The sequence below is a fragment of the Pogonomyrmex barbatus genome, unplaced genomic scaffold (genome assembly GCF_055798465.1).
Source record: "Pogonomyrmex barbatus isolate J1 unplaced genomic scaffold, ASM5579846v1 scaffold7, whole genome shotgun sequence".
Classification (NCBI taxonomy): Eukaryota; Metazoa; Arthropoda; class Insecta; order Hymenoptera; family Formicidae; genus Pogonomyrmex; species Pogonomyrmex barbatus.
Genome location: NW_028297171.1, coordinates 2046652 through 2068677, shown reverse-complemented (window position 1 = coordinate 2068677; position 22026 = coordinate 2046652). Strand labels below are relative to the sequence as shown.

At 30.6% G+C, this 22026-nt stretch overlaps 2 protein-coding genes and 1 long non-coding RNA gene across 6 annotated transcripts; 2 read left to right on the top strand and 1 right to left on the bottom strand.

The window, feature by feature from the left end:
- Positions 1 to 120: 120 nt before the first annotated feature.
- Positions 121 to 20338, bottom strand: Cpr (Cytochrome P450 reductase). Of its 2 annotated transcripts, none has more exons than XM_089083035.1 (11): positions 20077 to 20338; positions 6099 to 6304; positions 5671 to 5863; positions 5214 to 5363; positions 4082 to 4206; positions 3678 to 3866; positions 3369 to 3607; positions 2957 to 3288; positions 2611 to 2872; positions 2168 to 2396; positions 121 to 2086 (listed from the first exon to the last, which is right to left on the bottom strand). In XM_089083035.1, the coding sequence occupies exons 2-11, from the start codon at positions 6269 to 6271 to the stop codon at positions 1942 to 1944; spliced, it is 2037 nt and encodes a 678-aa protein (XP_088939161.1). In that variant the 5' UTR covers positions 6272 to 6304; positions 20077 to 20338; the 3' UTR covers positions 121 to 1941. The 2 variants fall into 2 exon arrangements, with proteins under 2 accessions (XP_088939161.1, XP_011643152.2); XM_011644850.3 differs by lacking the exon at positions 20077 to 20338 and adding an exon at positions 11861 to 12071.
- Positions 6304 to 8649, top strand: LOC148934889 (uncharacterized). The gene is made up of 2 exons (XR_016140814.1): positions 6304 to 7115; positions 7521 to 8649. It is a non-coding gene; the product is annotated as an uncharacterized LOC148934889 (long non-coding RNA).
- Positions 12510 to 15815, top strand: LOC148934888 (uncharacterized). Of its 3 annotated transcripts, XM_089083038.1 has the most exons (3): positions 12510 to 12954; positions 14673 to 15113; positions 15538 to 15815. In XM_089083038.1, exons 2-3 carry the CDS (start codon positions 15054 to 15056, stop codon positions 15718 to 15720), a joined length of 243 nt encoding a protein of 80 aa, XP_088939164.1. In that variant the 5' UTR covers positions 12510 to 12954; positions 14673 to 15053; the 3' UTR covers positions 15721 to 15815. The 3 variants fall into 3 exon arrangements, 2 of the variants coding, with proteins under 2 accessions (XP_088939164.1, XP_088939163.1); XR_016140813.1 differs by lacking the exon at positions 12510 to 12954 and having other exon boundaries at positions 14442 to 15113; positions 15175 to 15585; XM_089083037.1 differs by lacking the exon at positions 12510 to 12954 and having other exon boundaries at positions 14442 to 15113.
- Positions 20339 to 22026: the final 1688 nt, after the last annotated feature.

The window sequence follows — 22026 nt, the reverse complement described above, 5'->3', positions numbered from 1 at the left end:
CTTTCAAAAAATTATAATACTCTAATATAAAAAAAAATATAAAATAATTTTTGTATTTGTAAAATTAATTTAAAAATATCATTCTTAGACGCGTGAGAATAAAGATATGCTTCAATGTAATTTATTTGCTTTATGTATGTGATCTTTATTCACCATCCCTATATGTATCGTGTAAAAATATAATTGTAATTCATTATATAATCATAAGACAGTTTCACATGCATGTATTTGATATTTCTAAATTAAAAACGCTGAATATCATAGCAACATCATCTTATTCATAATTGTTCATTCAGCTTGTTGCAACAGTTGTATTGCCGAATCGATAATATCACAATTCATTAAAGATAGGAAGCCCGAGTTAACATTTTTGAATGTTGAGTGAAGTGCTCGTGACATTTGCTTCAATCTCAACATTGTAATGCAGCAATGATTGCAATGGAGTGAACATGGAATGAAAAGTTTAAAGTGATATTCGCTGATGTAACTGGATTTTCTTAGCTTTAAATTTTACTATAGATCCACATGCATAAACTTAATATATCTTTTTAGTTGCAAAAGCCACTTTGAGAATTTATTGTGCCTTGTGCTTTGTAAAACTCAATAATAATTTTTTGCGCAATAATAATCATTTACATTGTACTATATACTGATCTTATAAAAAATCGCGTTTACATTATATTCGATGAGACTTAACGTTTAACTAAATTGACGCATTGCGATTGGACAATCGCGAACAATGACAAACAGCAGAATTTTAATGAAACTGTTTGTTTCACTTCCATGACGGATTTGTTACATTACTGCCAGAGTCGACACATCTTTCTTTAATTAAGTGAAGATAATTTTTAAAGATTACTAAAAGTATTAACATAAGCAAAAATGAGCTAATCTATCTCCTTATATTGTCCACAAAATGTACAAATTCTGTTTTTAAGTAATCTTATTTTTGACAAAGATTATTATAAAACTAAAATTATTCATGAAATCACTTTATGAATACATTTTTTATTAAATGATTATGAGTGCTATAAATATAGTAAATAGCAATATAGAAACTCGATAAGTTTAAAAATAAAATATAGAAAGATTTTTCTAAAATATAGAAAAATTTTTAACGAGAAACTAACTCTTATCAAAAAGACATGATCTTTCATTGTTGCATGTGTATATAAATTTACTTATATTGTACGTGAAAGAAGCATTAACATTTGTAAAAAATGCAAAAACTCCAAAATTATCGAATCTTTCTATATTTTTTTCGATAAATTTGAAATCAGTCTTTCATCGAAAATCAAATTTATATATATGTAAAAAGATTTCGAAACAATTTACTTTGTTATATACAAAAAAACACGAGTATGAAAATCAGATGTGATTAAATATTTCGCGTAAATTTTAAAGGAGACTGTGTGTAAATCTCGGTCCGCAATAGTGTCGGTCCACAATAAATATTTAATCTTTAAGTCGTAAGAAATTGATCAATCATAGTCAATTATTCTTTTCATATTCGATTATAATTGGTCAATTTCTTATTTCTTAAAGCTTAAATGACCTATTGTGGACCGACACATAGGTATTTAATCTTTAAGCCGTAAAAAATTGACCAATCATAGTCGATTATTTTTCTCATATTCTATTATGATTGGCTAATTTCTTACTTCTTAAAGCTTAAATCACCTATTGTAGATCGACATTAATGCTGACTCTGGCTATCAAGCATATGATTCAACTATAGTTATTTTATTTGACAGGACATAATGAAATGAAATTCATCGAATGAAAATAGAACGAATGATAGACGATTTAATTGAATGTCACTACTAACAACTATCCCGTCACTTCAATGAATTAAGCATCAAATTCTGACCTACGCATTTATAAAATGCTTCTCTGATTGAAAAATGCTTTTCTATTTTTCTATGATACAGTTAATATGACTCAACTCCAAACATCACTGGAATATCGCTTTTGTGATTCCATTTTCTTGATATAATTCGCGGCATCAAGTTCCGACATATTGCCGCGTTCCATTACAACTTTTAATAGTATGTTGTGTACATCGCGGGCCATATTCCTTGCATCCCTGAAAAGAACACGTAAAATTTACATGTAAAGATTTAAATATAAATTTCCCTTTTCTAAGAAAGCAGATGCTTTAACTAACCCGCAAACATAAATATGTCCATTTTGTTCGCCGATAACACGCCATATTTCCTCTTTGTTCTTCTCAAGCAAATGCGTGACATAGACTTTATGTGACTGCTCTCGACTAAACGCAGTGTGCAATGTTAATGTGCCATTCTTCACATATTCTTCTAACTCATCGCGATAAAGGAAATCCTCTTGACTTTTTCTACATCCAAAATACAGTATCGTGTCACCGACCTCTTTACCTGAAATTATGATTCAGATAGTGATGCATTTTATCACGATGAATGTATTATAAGATTACTATTAAGTATCATATCATGAACTCACTTTTATCGATAAAAGTATTTTAAATATAGCTTTCCAATCAGATGGTTTTTGAAGTCAGTTTTAGAGGCATTTTTATCGATAAAAGTAATTTGAAAATATGGCCAAAAAGTTTACCGAAGGCATGTTTACCTTCCTTTCTTGCAAAATCCCGTTCTTGTATGAAGCCTCTAAATGGTGCTAGACCGGTTCCTGGACCAACCATAATAATGGGGATATTCGGGCGCGTTGGTAAACGGAACTGAGATTTCCTTAGAAAGATCGGGACGAGACAGGGCGGATCGGAGGGATGCTTCTCCTTTAACCAACTGGTCGTTACACCTCTATTTATCCTGCCAGTCGGAGTTTTGTATTCCACTACTACCGCCGTAATATGAATCGTAGTTGGATGAAGCTAAAATGAAAATTATGATTTTTGTTTAAAAAGATAATGTTTTAATAGATATTTTATTTCTAAAAAATCAATAAAAAGATATACTTTTGGAGACGAAGATATAGAATAGTATCGACATTGTAACCGCGGCAAAATCTCGCATAGGTGATCTAATGGAGGTTTCAAGCTGGGAATATCTTCCAGAATATGCACAATGTTGCGATTTTCCTGAATTATCCATTGCTGATAAGCTGCTTTGCCTTCTGCAGTAGTTGATGCCATCAGTTTTAGCTTTTCCTTGTCTGCAGGATCGGTCGCGTACTCGGCTAATTCTTTGAGAATGTGTGTGCGCGGGTTACTTGTGATATCCAGATAATACGTCAAGGCAGTTCTGTAAGTGCAAGGACAAGGAAATGGATGTTTCTTTGTGGATTCCTCTAAAAAAACGACAAATTATTTGAAGAAATGCAAATAAATAAAATTATTGAAAGAAAGAGAATAAAAAGTAAATAAATACCATCTGTATTAGTAAGAGTAAAAACAATATCCAAATTCGCTCCACATTGTTCGCCAATTTTGTTCACCAACTTCGCGTTGTTCACAGGATAGACTGCCAAATGATCGCCTGCGTCATAACGTATCTTGGAATCTTCAATATAAAATTCGATATGCATGCATGATCTCTCGGATGTTGGACCGTGTAACTCGCGATTCACTATCACAGGAGCCAAGAATGGATTCTTTGCATCATATGGCCTATAAATAATTAAAGCTAAAAATAAAATAAAAATCATTTAATGAGATTCTATAATAAATAAGGACTTACGGTCTCTGATTCTTGAAGGAATGAAGACGAGCAAATTCTCCGGTATAGATACGTTCGGCCGGCATATCTACATGTTCCGTGAGTTTGTACTGCCGAATACTAACATCCTCACCTGCTCCCTCGATGCCAAAGAATTCGCAGACGGCCGGCCAAAATTTGTCTTTCCACGTGATAAAATCATCTTCTATGCTGTAATATTAAAAATATTTTTTATAAGAGAAAATAATTTTAAGTTATAAAATTTAATTGTAAATTAGAAATAGATAGCAGAAAGAGTATCGTCTTAATATAATTTCCTATGTATTATTATCTTATTTATAATAAAAGTTATAATAAAAAGAAATATAATTCTAAATTACAGACACACATGAAAAAGAAGATAACACACGTTCGCGGAAACCTACTTTGCATCATCATCTCCAAGACCTAGTTCAAAGACACGTGTAGCACCTAACTGCTCCAATCTATGATCCACATATATGCCCACCTCGTTATAATGCTCGTAGGTCTTGTTACCCAGCCCAAATACCTTAAAAAAAAATAAAAAAATAAAAAAAATAAATGAAAGAGAAAAGAAATGTGATTAAAGTGAAAAAGAATATATATTAAAATTCCGTGACGCAATTCTTTTTAGAATTCTTTTTAGATGCGATAATCGCAAAGAAATTCCGATGATTCGAATTCGCGATCCTTGAACAATACCTTATGCAATGTACGTGATAGTGCAGCATGCCGCCGCGTTGTGACGCTAGCGATGCAATGATGCCGCATGACGATATGAAAGAATCTATTATATGATGATATTCCCACATTCATAATCACAGCCAAATGAAGACTGTGAAATCAAGCGATAACGCGAAACAGCTATATATTTATATCTATACATATATACAATATATATATATATATATATATATATATATATATATATATATTATCTACATATACATTGGCATATGTTTATTTTGCTACTCGGCAAATCGCGATTTCACATATCAATATTTTATACGACCGTCACAAGTGTACTACTTAATCAACCACACGCCATCCTAGTAGTGTAACGAAGAGCACCAGAATGAAAGGTCTCGGCTCACTGAGAATCAGGTGGAAGGGGAACTGCATACAAAGAAGCATGTACGTGAGCACACATGTACGTAAGCACACATGTACGTATTTTTTCTTGTGTAGTTCCTCTTCTATCTGATCTTCGGTGAGCCGAGACCCCATTCTGGCACCACCGCGATATCAAATAAATATTTTTCTAAGACTAAAGGAAATCGGAAATTCATCATTTTTTTCTGTGATTCACGTCTTTGAGTGACTTCACAGGTTATCTTTGTTCCAATGTATTTTATCATACATCATCATTATCATTATTATTATTATTATAATTGAGGTAATGTATTATCACATTAAAATTTATTAAAAATTAGGTTGAATTAAATTAAATAAATAGTCGAAATAATGGAAATAATTAAATTCTCAATGATAAAAACAGAATACATTCGAATTGAAAATAATCAATAATATTCATACCGCATAATTTAATTCTGTAAGATCAGCGTCACCGTTTTTGAGCCAATCAATAAACTCCATCGCATTATCAGTGGGATCGCCTTCTCCATATGTAGCCAGGCAAAATACCGCTAAACTGTTGGGAATCGTTTTCAGATGTACTAACTCCTCCTGTATAAAAATAAAAATATTCATTGTAATCTCTTATTACTCCTTTACATTGTAAATGATCGTTACATCCGCGAAGTGGTTGAATAGAAATTATCTTCGCGCGAAGCATTAATATATTACTATATATACATTTCTGCACATGCAGAGTAGTTGAGCAGAAAAATTTCTCAATTGGCTTAACAAGATATCGCTTGTGACATGAATAGTCTTACTCGGCCAGTTTTTTTTAATATAAAATATTCATAAAATGCGATTCGAAATGTCCCTTCTCCTTCCCTTTCAAAATGAAAAATAATGATCTATATACCATGTTGCACTCTTCAGGATCAGCTACCATTCCCTTCATCTTATATCTGATACCTTCCTTGGCAAGACGACCAGCAAATTCTTCGGCAGTACCTGTCTGACTGCCATAGAACACTACCAGACTTCGCCCGGAAGTCTTCAGTTTCTTGATAAAGGAGTTTTCCGATGAAGGTGCCACGGCGAACGATGTCGGCCTGCAATCGAACAATCGTTTCATACAACAAATTACAGTATCATTAATTCTTGGATGCATGCTTAAGGAAGATCTCTGTTGAGCGAACAATTTTATTTGTCATTATCCAAATCTCTTACTTTCTTTGGGTGATTTTTGAAATAATTTCGTATTATTTACTGGTAAATTTAAATATATCAAGACTTCTTCGAACAAACGTTTAGAGCCAAGACAGTTTGTATAAAAAATATATTTACTGAATAGAATAGGATTTGGGTGCTGGCGCGGCCTCCCTTCGCATTCTACTTCTCACGTAGACAAACATCATTGCCAGGAGGATGCCGAGAATTAACATTATGTCCGTAATGCTGAGGAACGGTTGCTCATCCTCTGGTCCGCTCTCATTTTCTAACATTGGTGACCCTGCCATTCTTATAGCCTTCGGTTGCGATGCGTCTACGGTCTACAATAGATACAATAGATACATTAAATACGATTTTAATCATAATCATGATTAGTCAAATGATCTTGGATAAGATCGATTTCTCAAACACATTGTTCAAAAAGTTTTAGAAACTATAACTGCGTTAGATTATTTCGCTCACAATAAGAAAAAAATAGGGTTTCATACATTGTACATCTAACACTTGCTTATTATCTTATCTCCTTTTTTTCTTATAACTCATCATCGTTCACTCATAATTAGCGTTACAATTTCTTCATCATTAATGTAGATTACGAAAATAAATATGCCATAATTGGCCATGTCCTTTAAGCTTATCGATATTTTATATTCCACGAAAATGCGACGAGCAGATATTAAAAATGCGTTCTTGATCTCATTATATTAATTAGAAATATTTTATAAATAATAGAAAAATTAGCATACATTGGAGACATAGCGTGATACGACTATTTATTATACAATCAAAGCCATTATCAAGATTGAATGTCAGTGATAAGTTGAATGTCAGTGCGCTCAAATCGAATTTACTTCGACCGATATTTTGACCATGACACACCATGGTAATTTGCATTCGAAATTTTGTTGTAACGGAATCTGGGATTTTTCCTCCTCCTCAATCTTTAAAATAGAAAAAAATGCTAATCTGACGAAATTTATGTAAATCAGTGCTCGCAAAGAAATGCACATTTCGGGGGCTGCCCGAATGCTGATTTCCGAGGCGATGCCTACTATCTCCCTACTATCGCTCGAGACTCGACGGCCGAGCCGCCGATCGCTGTGGCCTCAGGAGTGTCCCCGTTTCAGAAATGCTGAGTATAACCCTTCAGTCAAACTATTAACAAATGAACATTGTGATAATAACTAATAGAAAATATATAATAGTTTTAACAATAATTTTTTACATCACCCATTAAGTACCATTTTTGATGCGTTTTTTTAAACTAACTTAACTTATAAGAAACACATATAGTACATTAATAATGGAAAATTTAATGTTTAATATATGAAAATAAGTTATTTGAAAAAATGTTTTATTAAGTTTGACGGAAAGGTCACTTTCAAGATCCGCTTACCAATTCGTGTATCAAAATTTCGCGAATATCGCAGAATTGATCAATTTATACATGTTATTAAAATATAAAGATATATACGCGTATTAACAAATAAGGGAATATTCATTACTAATTTGGAAACAAACTATATTCAATTACAGATTAAATCAGATAACTCAGACGGACGATGCCAGAACTCCAGAGAGGAAATGCGTTTTTCACGGATGCGTGCACTTAGTACTTCTTGATATTGAGCATTAGATAAAAATGATTGACGGACTCTGCAGGGCATTGTTAGAGAATTGTTACTTATAGCGCATTGTGCGTTGCAAATTGTTGGTGATTCGTATCGCTATCGTTTAAAGATAAAGTATCGAGAAATCTTTACACTGATAATTGAATTGCCATTTATTAACTTGTTACTGTATTACGCGGAATGACTTGGTTCACGTCATTTACATGGTACAATTCTCAGATTTGTCAGTATTCGGAATTTAGAATGTTAATTATGTCTCTTGTACTATATTTCAGGGGTCGGCAAAACGCTGAAATTGGGCACGGCGTCCGAGAACGCCCGCGAGTGCCCGTCTGTTGTGCACATCTCAGGAACGTATCTAATATTTTTAGTACCTTGGAATAAAGTTCCGCATTTTCAAATGAAACTTAATTTATGGATCAATCAATTTCAATCTCGACAGTTGTTGCATTTTTCAAATTTATTATCTGTTGCCATGCACATTCAAGATAAGCAATATGAAAAATATATAAATTTATTTCAATTATTACATAATGAATTCGATTGTCGGTTTAGGGAAATGCATGTTTTAGAAGAAGACTTATTTATTTTTATGACACCTTTTACTATTGATATTAATATTGTTCCCGCAGATATACAATTAGAATTAATAGATTTAAAATGTGACACTGCTCTTAAAAAATCATTTTTATACAATGACTGACATCGTACAATTTTATTCATATATATCTCAAGAATGTTTTCCTCAACTACATGCTTGTGTTGCAAAAATAATGAGTATGTTCGGTTCTACATATTTATGTGAACAATTATTTTCTATTATGAAATTAAATAAATCGCGATTATGCAAACAGATTCACATTTGAATTTTGCAATAATAAGTTTGAGTTGAAAACGATAACATCTGATATATCGTATATAATATCGGAAAACTATGAATCAAATACTAATTAAATGTTATATAAGAGTTGTTTATTTAATATTATTGTAAGAATTGTTTATTTAAAATATAGATAGTTATTAATTTATGCTAATTCCGGATCTGAATTTGTGCAACACAATATTTTTTTATTCCTTGAACAGTTCAATGAACAGACGTTCCTGCTATCCCCTCTCCTCACTTTATTGCAGCCGCCTAATGCTAATCCCAGCGCGCTTGACTGTTGCCTGCGGGCATTGGGCGCCCGCGAGCAGTGTCCACTTGCCGACCTTTGCTATATTTGATCGAGATTTGAGCATCAATGTGTTCAGCAAAAAAAAAAACCAGTTTGGCAACTATTGTAACATTTTTTAAATACAATTAAAGACAAAATTAAAAACAAAAGCCATGTTAAAAAAATCTTATAATTGCAAAACTACTTTTTCTGCTAAATGCAACCATTGTCAATTACAAATCACGATTGCAATAATAATAATGATAAGGCATTACATTATTCGGCGTTATTCTGTATTATTTGCTTCTGTCTCATGATTCGTTATCTCATCGAGAAAATATGATATTATTTTGTTATTCTGACGTCGGAAAAATACTCATTACATAGCGAACACACGAAAGGATAAAACTTACATAATTATCGTGTCACTAGACAAGACAGCTTGCGTAACGAAGATAATGATCATTAGAGATTCACAATTGCCGCATTACTTGCCGCGAAAAAACTTATTCCACATTTATCCACGAGAGTTTTGTCAAAGTCAAGTTTTGTTGAGTCAAGAGCAATGAGCTCGAAAAAAATTTGGATCTACATTAATGTTTGCTTGTATTCGTTTGCTTATCTATTGGCCTGCTTATCTGTCTTATCTTGAATTTATTCCGCTCGCGAATAATTTTTTCGTGATCGTCTCAAAGCGTCACGATGACTTCTAAAAAATGCGTCATGCTATATGAAAAACGAGTCACGTAACTCCTGTTCAAGTATGCAATTAGCTTTTATAGTGAGAATTTGAAAAACAATACGCATCGTTGAGTCTTCAATTTTTTAAAACTTGCATTGGCAAACTACTCTAAATGTTAATCTATCGATTAATCATTATTATTATTAATTTATAAGCGTTTATCTAAAAATCTAACCATTTAATGAGTCGCGTTTATACCGAACTTAATGAATTTGCATTTACAATTATGTCAAAATTATTTTCTAAGAAATAACGAATCGTATACAAGTGAAATAAATAATCATAAACTATAGATAGTTTATCGCTAAAGACGAAAACTAAAAATTACTATATAACATAAAATCAAAGTTTATGATTCTGGTTTATTTTTACACGATTCTTAATTATCGCGTAATGGCTTATAATATTAATTATCTAATACATAACAAATTCTTCATCTCAAAAATTATATATAACTTATAATAGTAGCGATATATATTCTGATAGACTTTTGAGAGGTATTGGAGGATTAAATCATTTTCGAGAAATGGAAGCAAACTTTTTATATAAATATTGTATCAATGATTATATCGATAACTATATTAAGAAATTTATTTGTACGTTACACAAGGAAAAAGGAATAAAGATAAGAAGCCATGTATGTCGATTGATATGTCACTGCTTCGCATACAAGCTATTTCATATTGAAAAAGACATTCAACTCACGAATCCATTTCATCAGATTTCATTTTCATGCTTTGAAAAATTCTAAATATTCAAGTACATTAACAGTTGTTCAGCGATCTAGTTCAGGAAATTTTATTAATTCGAATCTAAGAAGTATTTTAATAATTTGCTCGATTATCAGATCTCGAAAACCGAAAAGTTAAAGAAACATCATTGTCATATTTCATCAGCCGATTTTAATATTAACAATGGAAAAAATTTTCATAAGTACGTAGAATATTTTACAACATCATTAAATTTGATTTTCTTTTTTCCTTTCATTTTTTTTATTTCATACATGAACTATACACGCGTGCGCGCGCGCGCACGCACAAATCACATCGCGTTATACCTAAGCAAAGTAGTACAAATTTTATTTTTGTTTAGACTTTCCAAAATTTTATTATTAAACTATAAATTATATGATTATTGTTCATATCTAATTTCTACGAATACAAGTTAATTATATTATTTGTTCAAAACTTCTTTTTATTCTTTCTTAATTCTCAAAATTCGAAAATGATAAAGAATGAGAAAAATATTAAATATAATATAAAATATTAAATATAAGTAATTCTAAAATTAATCTACATTGAAAATGTAAATTATTAAATCTTATATAATTTATTATATTAAATACACGAGAAAAATAATAACTGCGTTGTTTTTTTTTTTTTTTTAGAGAAAAAGATGTTAAAAACCTAAAAAGATAAAAGAAATCTTTTGCTCGATTTTACACACAAAGTTTGGAAACAAATCTTTCAGCGTATCCAATGCGTGACATCAGTTCATCAAATTATAATCAGTATTCATATTCCGTTTTGATTTCGCGACTATCTTAAGTAATGTTTATGATGCTCGCAAATAAATTAATGTATATAAATTTGAATGCAACTTTATTTTATATTTTATTTTATTATATTATTATTTTATTATTTTATATTTTACATTATATTTTATTTTATATATTAACTTATACATAGTCATAGTAACAACGTGAGAAAACAAAATATAAATAAAAATAGAAGTTATTTATTTAAAAAGACGTTTTATATAATGTCACAAATACAATATCGCAATTTCAAAATAAGTTCTGATACATACGTTGTTACAATAGCGTAATAAAAACTTTAAATCATTGTAAAATGTAAATTTTATATAGATCTATTTATTTTAATACAATAGTAAAACAACATAATTGTAAATTTCATTTGTTATATTAATGCATTATGTAATAATGCACTATAATATATAATAATGCATCGATATAATGCATAACATGAAAAATTATACTAGTTTATTTGAGTTTATCTGAACTATGGTTTTCCAAGTGATTGGTTTGTGACATCTTAAACACATCTATATTTAAGTTGTCAGATTCAAGTCTTAAGTATAAGAATAAATGAATACCTACTTGTATTACGTGATTTTCTCACAATACATAATGCAACACAACACAAATTTTCTTACTCGTGTTATTATTCGTTACGTTATAAATAATTGTGTAAAAAAATACAAGATAAACCTACATATATTACGTGATTTTCTTATAACACATAATGCAACGCAACACAAATTTTCTTACTCGTATCATTATTCGTTGCGTTATAAATAATTGTGTAAAAAGATATTTAATTCGCTTACTGGCAAATCCATGTTGTGCATACGAGGAAATGTGCTACAATCGTAAGATGGAATTCACGATAAATTTCACAAATGAAGTACACGTGGTCTCGCCGACGTTCGAACGATCTTGCATGTGAAAACCTCCTATGACGAAAAACAATTCGCAACTGAACCGCGTCGCTGTCACCCGTATCAAGCTAAAGCGAGGTAAACTGAGTCGAAGCAAACAGAGTCGCTTCGACTCGGGGCGACGTGATCATGCATCAATATACGTATCGTACGCGCTGACTTATGCTATCGCGACAAAATGGCAAGTCATTCTACTTGCGCGTAATCAAGCGCTCGGAGACGGCTACTGATGATTTCTGTTCGAAATCTTTCACTCGATTCGCAGAATCCCAAATTCATTTATTCTACGATATTGCTACTACAGCAATCGTTATGCTTTCTTATTTACACGCTAGAAAGTACTTTTCTTTATTCTGAATGATATACGGAAATGCACGTGTTTGTTCGACGATATTTAATCTTCTCAATTAATCAAAATCGTATTCATAACAAGATAAATCTATATATATATATATATATATATAAATATTATGCCGATTGAAATGATTCTTCTTTTTCTTTTTAGTTTTTTCTTCTTAGCTGTGATCGAGTAATCTCGACATGTACGTTTCTAGTATATATGTAACCGTATATAACTTGTATGTAAATCCTGAGTAATAAACCTTCGCGGTGGATGACGTAACTCAAGAAGCGTCCACGTGATACAGCCGTCAGTGAAACTCGAGTTTCGTCATGCGAATGCGACGTTTTATTATCACGCGCAACTGCGAACGAACTCAATAGTACTTTAATCTTAATAGACATCATTTTCTTATTTGAATAATACACGAGCATGTTATTCCTTTCTCTAATTTTTGATTTCTTCTAATGCATTCTTTAAAAGGAATCATACATATTTAATTATACATATTTAATAAAAATTGCCTCCATTATTTTTTCTCCCCGTTCCGCGGTCTCCTTCGCGCTTCGCGGAGATATGGACATACGCGCTTCGTGTGTATGTGTAGCAGCCACGCGCCGAGCGCAGGACACCATTCCTGCCGGTGCGTGTACATTATTATAAATCACTATATATTAAATATTTTAATAATTGGAATAAGAAATCGTAATACAGAAATTTTAAGATTGTAAAAATTAGAAGCGATAGTATTTATTTTGTTATCGTTATAGGTCCTCATTATATAAATGTAATAATTATTAGATATGATTAAGTAATTGAATATATGTGTATCCAATTACTCATCATTTAATTAAAAATCCTAAATTATGCAAAGCACGATTTATTTCTATAATTATCATACATTAAATTTGATGTTTAAATTTTTAATTCAATTTTTATATACATAAAAACAAAATGCTATCTCATGTGTTAAATCTGTTTTTATATGATTATATTTTATAAGCCTTCTTTCTGTGCATGCAGCACGCATGCAGAGATCAAAGACCATAAAAATGTGCGATATAAAAATGCCAACTACAGTTATATTTTCGAATATTTTTTTTCATTCAAATATAAAGTTAACTAATACGCAAAACGTTTACGTCTTATTTAAGATCTATATTCATATGAAGTGAGTGCCCAATCGTGCGATCATGCTATTAAACAAAATAAATTGCTTAATCCTAAAACTCGTCAGAGTACTGCGGTGCATTCGAAAACGACAGTGTATATACATGGAAATCATCGTTCGCACCGAGAAAGTGAAAGCCAATAAGAATACAAGTGAAAAGAGACATGCGCTCGCCTTGCGCTGATGCAATTGGACAATTAAGCGGTTTTTGTTAACGACTCGTACAGGTTCACATAAACGCGCATGTATTACGGAAAATTATTTATTTGCCGCTGTTATTTTCCTACGATACCCATCGGCTGTATTACACTTAAAAGATACATTTTTAGCTCACTATAAATAATTCATGTTTTACTTTAATATTATTTAATATTCTTTCATTTTTAATTTTCTTCTTCTGAAACGTGGTTTGGCTATATATTGACTTTGACACAAGCCTCGAGCATCAGGAAAGAGAAGAAATTTTTTTTCTTCTCATTAGAGAAAAGATGAAAAGTTTATGGAACCAATTAAGTATGAAATTAATAATCAATCCTTGAAAAATTACAATTATAATATATTTATTATAATATATATTTTCTTCATTGACATCATTGATGCTAAGATCCATTAAATTATTTGCCAATTTGCTAGCAAAAAATAATAAATAAAATATCTCTTCGATAATGTAATGTCTTGTTACGAAAGTCCAGAAGGGCGGTATATACGATAGACGAATAACAATGTTAGACTACAAGGTCAGTTTTAAACACGTCCGATGACATATCGTTCGCATCATGTATTTAATCTACACTGACAATGATCATAATAGTATAGGGAGTCAATTACTTTATCGTGAAGATGTATACATATATATATGTACATATACATATATATATATATATATATATATATATATATGTACATACGTACTAAAATCATCAAATATCATTTTTACAATTTCGACAAATTCCTAACTATTTGTATCAAACGAATGCCAAACATTTGGATATATATCAATATCGTATTAAACAAACACGATATATCGAAACTTCGTTTGTTTTATTATATATGAATTTATCAAGCATTTCCATATGAGACTTGACCATGTCATTTTTTTCGGATTATAAACCTCCAATCAAATTTTTATAAATAATTCATTAATACGCACAACTCGATAAATTTATTGGTTATATTAATGGCGTTATTAGATTGGGACAGTTTTAATCACAGATGCATGATCATCATGATGTCTCTTCATGCACTTTCGGCTTTTTTTCTACTTTCACGACGAGAATCTGCAGGCAAGTTATAATTTAGAATAATAAATTAATCAATAAATTTACTATTTAAATTTTAGTGATTTATTGATTAATTTATTATTTTCGGATATTAATTTCGGATATCCATTAAATTGGATATCAAATTTGATATATATAATAGATCAAATGTATATAATAGATTGAAAATTTATATTGATATCGTTCACAGTTATGACCAAAATTAAAACGCGAGTTGAGAAAAAATGGGAATGCTGACTAAATAGCAAAGTAAACTTTCAAGTCTTTTGATGAGAAATTTTTTCGATAATTATGGAAAGCGAATTTGAAATGGCAACTGAAGCTGAAAATGAATCTTTATCGGATTTGAAAGTAAGTATTTTATGTGAGATGTACGTATAAAAGTTGATATTTATACGATCGATATTTATAGTTAAAGAAAGATTTGAAATTAATACATTTCATAAAAATTCCATCGACGATTTTTTCTCCGAGACCACTCAATAATTAATTAAATGTTCAACATTCATGGAATTTTGTTTTTTATTTTTTACAATCTAAAACAAAATGTCATATCCTCGGTATATGAGACTAAACTATTAAACAAAAATATCTAACAAAGACATATGGCAATATATAAAAACGCAATAAATACACATATTTGATGAGCATATGTTATCGAAACTCAATGTCGACGAGATAACGTTGAATAAATATACTGGAAATAAAAACATAAAATTTTTTGATGATTTGACAATTTTGATGTATGCGAAAAAATTATTGCGTACAAAAATAGGATTTAAGTGAAAACAAGAACGAGAACGAAAATATCAAAATCGAGATGACGTCGAATCTGAAGCGGGAAGACAGAAAGCAACCAAAAGTCTGCGACGAAGAGTCTTATATCGTGAAACTATTTAAAAGTCTAATGAATCCTCAGAAAAGTCAGGAGAGCTCTCAGTGGAAAAAAAAGAAATAATTTATAATGTTCTAAACCTCTAAAAATTTTGAATACAGGATACATTTCAAAAACAATTATTGTAACAAAAAATTAATACGATTAAATAAATAAAATACGATTAAATAAATAAATAAATAAATATATATATATATATATATATTTTACATCTGAGACATCTTATTTTCTTAAAACCACCAAAATTAGTAGAATAAGATATCTATTTTCCAATTCCAAGTTCCATCGATTTTTTACATTACAATAGTGCATATCGATAGAAGTGTCTGATATCCTACGTAAGCAAATACGTCAGCATAAAGAGACAGTGATTAATTGCAATTTTAGACAAAACTATATAGTGACAAATGCAAATTGCGATTTGCAAGCGTAATATGTTTTACATTTTTTTATATTTCAAAAAATTCTCTGAAAAAAGAATACATACCGTGATAAATGTCCGTGATAAGTGATACTTAAAATCGATGTGATAAGTGATATTTAAAATCGATGTTTTTTCCTGCCTCTGCATTCTTTGCGAATATAATTGATTAAGGATGTATCATATCCATTTTTATAATTTTTATACTTATAATGAAAAAATTACGAAAAATTTACAGATTATTTTAAATAGCATTTAAAAATAATACAAAAGGTTTAGCGGTGGTTGATAACTGCCTACTTGGATAAAAAATTATTTAAACAAATAAGTAGAAGCTAATGGAAATGTAATTAAGAAATAATGACAAAAACCTCAATTGTTCTTATATAAATACTTTAAATATTTAAAATTATTTATGTGAAGTTTCATTGCAATGCAAAACTTAGTTGTTCTGTAAATAAAAATTTTAGTTTATGTTTGTATCATCACTCGTTTCGTTTGTATTCTTAATAAAACTTAATAAAACTTAATAAAACTTAATAAAACTTTTTATTTACAGAATAATTAATTTCTTATCACAATAAATTTTACATATATTATCTTATATATAAATACTTAAAGTACTTATATAAAAAAATTATTATTTTTGTCGTTATTTCTTAATTACATTTCTATTAAAAAATATTTTTACTTCATATTTAAATTATTTTTAATTTAGGTTCTAAACTAAAATTTTTTGTATTACTTTTAAATACGATTTAGATTAATCTATAACTTTTTCATTGTAAATAAAAATAGGTGTAATATATCCTTAATGCCTTCTAGTGTAATGTGAGCTTTCCACCAAGAATGCATAATTCGATAGCTCTTCATCGCGACAGTGATCGAACTAAATCAGCGACCTGAATAATACATTTGGGATTAAAGATCATATGTATTCATTTAATTGTTTTGGAAAGAGATTTAAAATAATATCCAGATCAAATCTTTAAAGTTTCTGTTATTTCATTGCACATATTTTTTCGATATATTTTACAAATCTGTTCTATCAATTGCAAATGTTGATTGCAAATTGATCGAAAAAAAATTCTATTTTAATATATTTTGCAAGATTTTTTTATCATGTGCTTTCTCGATTCTGACAATTCTCACAATCAAAATAATTGCAGTGAACCAGAAGCCTTAAATATAAAAATAGTCGAAACACAGTATATAAAACGTATTCTCTTTTCATTTTTATCGCAACAAAAAAAAAACACTTGGACAATGAAAAAAAATCACAAAGGTTGAAGAATTCTTATTTTAATGAAGATCTGTGTGCATATAAACTCAAAATATTTAAAAGCTTACAATAAATATTGACTGAAATTTGATCACAGAGAAGATAAATTCCTTTTAGAATACGTTTATTGATCTCGAATGTACAATTTCTCAATAAAAACAATAACATATTAATAATATAATTGTACGGATAATAGCTCCTTAATAATGAATTCCTGTAAGATGCGGTGATTTTCCTCATGCGCAGTGAAAGCGTTTTACTGGCTCGGATAAAATACTTGGAAACTTCCGCAATTTCGTTTGTATCGTCCATTTATTTGCGTTAATTACTGCGTTTTTGAGATACATGATGCATATATACGCACATATACAGATATAACAAATATATGTGTGAAACACAAGAATTTTCTTTTTTTATTAATTGCAAATCTGATCTTACCCTACAGAATATACATATAGATATTTGAATTTGCGTATTATTAAAGTAATTTTATATTATGAGATATGCCGAGTCACTGATTACGTTTACACGGCGACATTAATACCTATTAGAAGTTAGCCCCCCCACTTTTAGAAATAACTTATTTTGAGAGTTGTGCTGAATTGTGCTAGGTTTGTGCTACATTGTGCTCGAATTTTAAAACTGTAATGTGAAAAATGTCATAAAAAATGAAAAAAACAACGACATTTTAGGCTAGCCTGCCACTTTGCGATTTTTTTAATTTTCTCGATTGTGCTAGGTTGTGCTAGGTTGTGCTAACATTGTGCCAAAATATTATCTTTAAAAAATAATAACAATAGAAGTTAAATAAAAAATAGATTTGGGAAAAAAAATATATAAATGACATTTATTCTTATATCAGTCATCTAAAGAGTATGCAAATGCATATCTAATATATACTCGCTTAGCACAAATTGGCACAATTATCGGTTTCGTCAGCAGAACGATATGAAGGACACTTTACTCTTGAGCGCGGTTCTTCGCGCACGCATTTTTTGTTAAAAATTCGGATTTGTAGTTATTGGATGTTCATAAGACTGCATATCTGAGTTGTGCTAGCCTAGCACAAGTTGGCACAACCATAACTTTCGTCAGCATAACGATATGAAGGGTACTTTACTCTTGAGGGCGGCCCTTCGCGCACGCATTTTTTGTTAAAAACTCGGATTTGTAATTATTGGATATTCATAATACTGCATATCTCAGTTGTGCTAGCTTAGCTAGCCTCAGATATACAGTATTATGAACATCCAATAACTAGGCTAGCACAACTCAGATATGCAGTATTATGAACATTCAATAACTACAAATCCGAATTTTTAACAAAAAATGCGTGCGCGAAGGACCGCGCTCAAGAGTAAAGTGCCCTTCATATCGTTCTGCTGATGAAACCGATAATTGTGCCGATTTGTGCTAAGCGAGTATATATTAGATATGCATTTGCATACTCTTTAGATGACTGATATAAGAATAAATGTCATTTATATATTTTTTTTTCCCAAATCTATTTTTTATCATAACTTCTATTGTTATTATTTTTTAAAGATAATATTTTGGCACAATGTTAGCACAACCTAGCACAACCTAGCACAATCGAGAAAATTAAAAAAATCGCAAAGTGGGGGGCTAAAATGTCGTTTTTTTTCATTTTTTAGGACATTTTTCACATTACGGTTTTAAAATTCGAGCACAATGTAGCACAAACCTAACACAGTTCAACACAACTCTCAAAATAAGTTATTTCTAAAAGTGGGGGGCTAACTTCTAATAGGTGACATTAATCCGATATGACAACCGTAGTTAGTGATTTCCATTTAATTGGAGCACATGTTTAGATTTAAAAGAATGTACCAATCGAACGCAAGATTTCACTAATTACGATTGTTATTAAGCCGGACTAATGTCGCCGTAATGTAAACGTAGTAATTGTCTATTTCGAGCATGCATCCTTCACGGAAATAATCATTCACGATCGGGCAAATGATTAAATTCACTGCAAATTGTGCAATCTTCATCTATCGAATAATTATTTTGAAAATGATTTATCTTTCGACAATGCGCATCGAAGGAATTAATAATCGTGCGATTTATTCGTCAATCGATATTTTTTTCTTCCTGCTTACATAATTATATGTATCAGAGATATGCTGCTTATGTATCACAGAGAAGTATCAAGCCAGTGGCACATAGAAAAACGAGAGCAGTAAAACTTTCAACAGTGAGTGAATTGATCAATTACAAGATTATTGAAAAAAATGTACGATAATCGCTTTAAAACTTTTGGATACAATTAGTCGATTATTAAAGTTTTAAAACTATTAAAGTTTTACTTTTTATGTTTGTTTTTTTTTGTGTGCTAATGTCGTTATGAGACATGTATATATTATTAATGTAGCCATACAATATTGATAAAATGAAATCATATCAGTATAATGAAATCATATCGGTAATAATATATAAATATACTATTCTTAATTTCTATTGATAATTTATCTACCGTAAATGAACATATATAATTTTTGAAAAAAAAGAGAGCTGCAGAACGAAGATACACGACATTACTCGATTTTTAATCGCATCGATCTAAGTGCCCCACATGCAAAAATTGCGGAATTCGCAAGTCGAACTTCGATTTCCGAGCAATCACGTGACTTTCTTCTTTTCCCGTCACTCTTTATCATCTCATTCATTGCTTCGCCCGTTTCACCCTACTCACCTATTGGAATGTAATTCGAAATTTATCTGTCAGATAATAACTCGGTTGTTTGGATAAACATTCGATGATGCGACAAGTAACTTCACCGGTCTCTAATAGCAACAACCATGTGACGAATGCTATATTATTTCGCTGAAGGCACACGTCAACGAGGCTTGAATTTTCGCGAGCGAGGACGATGAAATCACATACGTATGTCGCGACGTGAGAAACCCAGACGATCGGTCACAATCGGTGATGATCGGCGGCATCATCGTTGACTTTTTTGTATTATTCAACGAGCAATGATTTGTAGAAAGGCTGATAGTAAACTCTAATAATTGATTGACTATGGCGCTATGAACGGTGACACTCGAAAGCATGCGATTGGCGCCATATATAGGAGCTTTCCAGTTAAGGCTATTGCACGTGAAAAAATTTTAATGATAATCATAAGGTCATAAGTGAATTGAACTACAATCGATTATTTTTAGATTGTAAGGAGAATAATTGATTCTGATTGATCAATTTGCTTATGATCTTACAATTACGATTAAAATTTTTTCACGTGCAATGGTCTTAGAGTTGATTTATGGAGGCCGTAATCTGTTACCTTATGCCATAACCAAAAATTGACGAATCATAGACCGGTATTCACAGTCAATTTTTATATTTAAGATTATCTTAAATAAGCTCATACAGCTATCTTATTGGTTGAAATATTATCTTAAGACAATCTTAAATCTAAGAAATGACTATAAATACCAGCCATAATCGATTATTCTTCTGTAATTCGATTGTGATTGCTTAATTTTTTATGGTTACGGCATAAGTTAACAGATTACGGCCTTCATAAATCAACCCTTAAGCCTGTTCTACAAAGCGTCGCATGTCGATGTTGCAAGCCGCAAGTCACAAGAATTGACCAATCACAATCAAGTATTCTCCTCACATTCGTCTGTAATTGGTCAATCTTGTAGCTTGCGGCTTGCAACATCGATATGCAACGTATTGTAAAACAAGTTCATAGTTCTTATATTTAAGATCGTCTTAAATAAGTTCATACAGCTATCCTATTGGCTGAAATGTTATCTTAAGATTTTAAATATAAGAAGTGACTATGAATACCGGCCTAAGAGTCTGGACAAATTTCTAATTTGACAAAATATGGCGGATATAAACAAACATATAGATTAGTGATGTAACCAGTGATATACATATTATAGATAATATATATAAACTGTTAAGGTGAATATATCATAAACAAGTAAAATAAAGAGTAACAATGTTATAAAAAATAAAAAATATATAAAATATAAGTATTATAATGAAGATTGTAAAAATTAATTCCTAATCTTTAATACTGTATTCAATATTTATTACAAATTACATGACTTTTGTAGAAAATGCCTGGTGCCTTGCTGCGTACCTAATTGTTTTAACTCTGTGATTAAAAAATAAGGTTTTTAATAGTAAAACTGGTTAGGCATGCTATAATTAATCAATATTTACTTTTTAAATAGACTTTTTATATTTTTATATATAAATAAAACTATTAAAAACAAGTTTATTTTTTATATTATTTCATTCCTGCTACTGAAATAATGGTTAAATCCAACTTATGTATATCCTTGGTTAAAAGCCTTTTCGCTGCGAGAAAGTTCAATGCGATCAAAAAGATGAGGAGAATGAAGATTAAGTTCATGGAAATAAGTGAGCTGAGATGACCAGAAATGGACATATGTGCCCACGAAGGAGGAATTCTCTACTTCTCGGGAAGTGAAAATAAGCGGCGATACAACAACGAAGTTGGGATTCTAGTTGAGTCGGAGTTCATCAAATATGTGAAGGGATTCGGACAGAGCCATGCTTCAACTGCACGGGCAACTATTTGATATCAACAAGTACAGTAGTACAGATAGTAGTACAGATCTATGCGCTTACCTTGGGAAAAAGATACGATGGCGATTG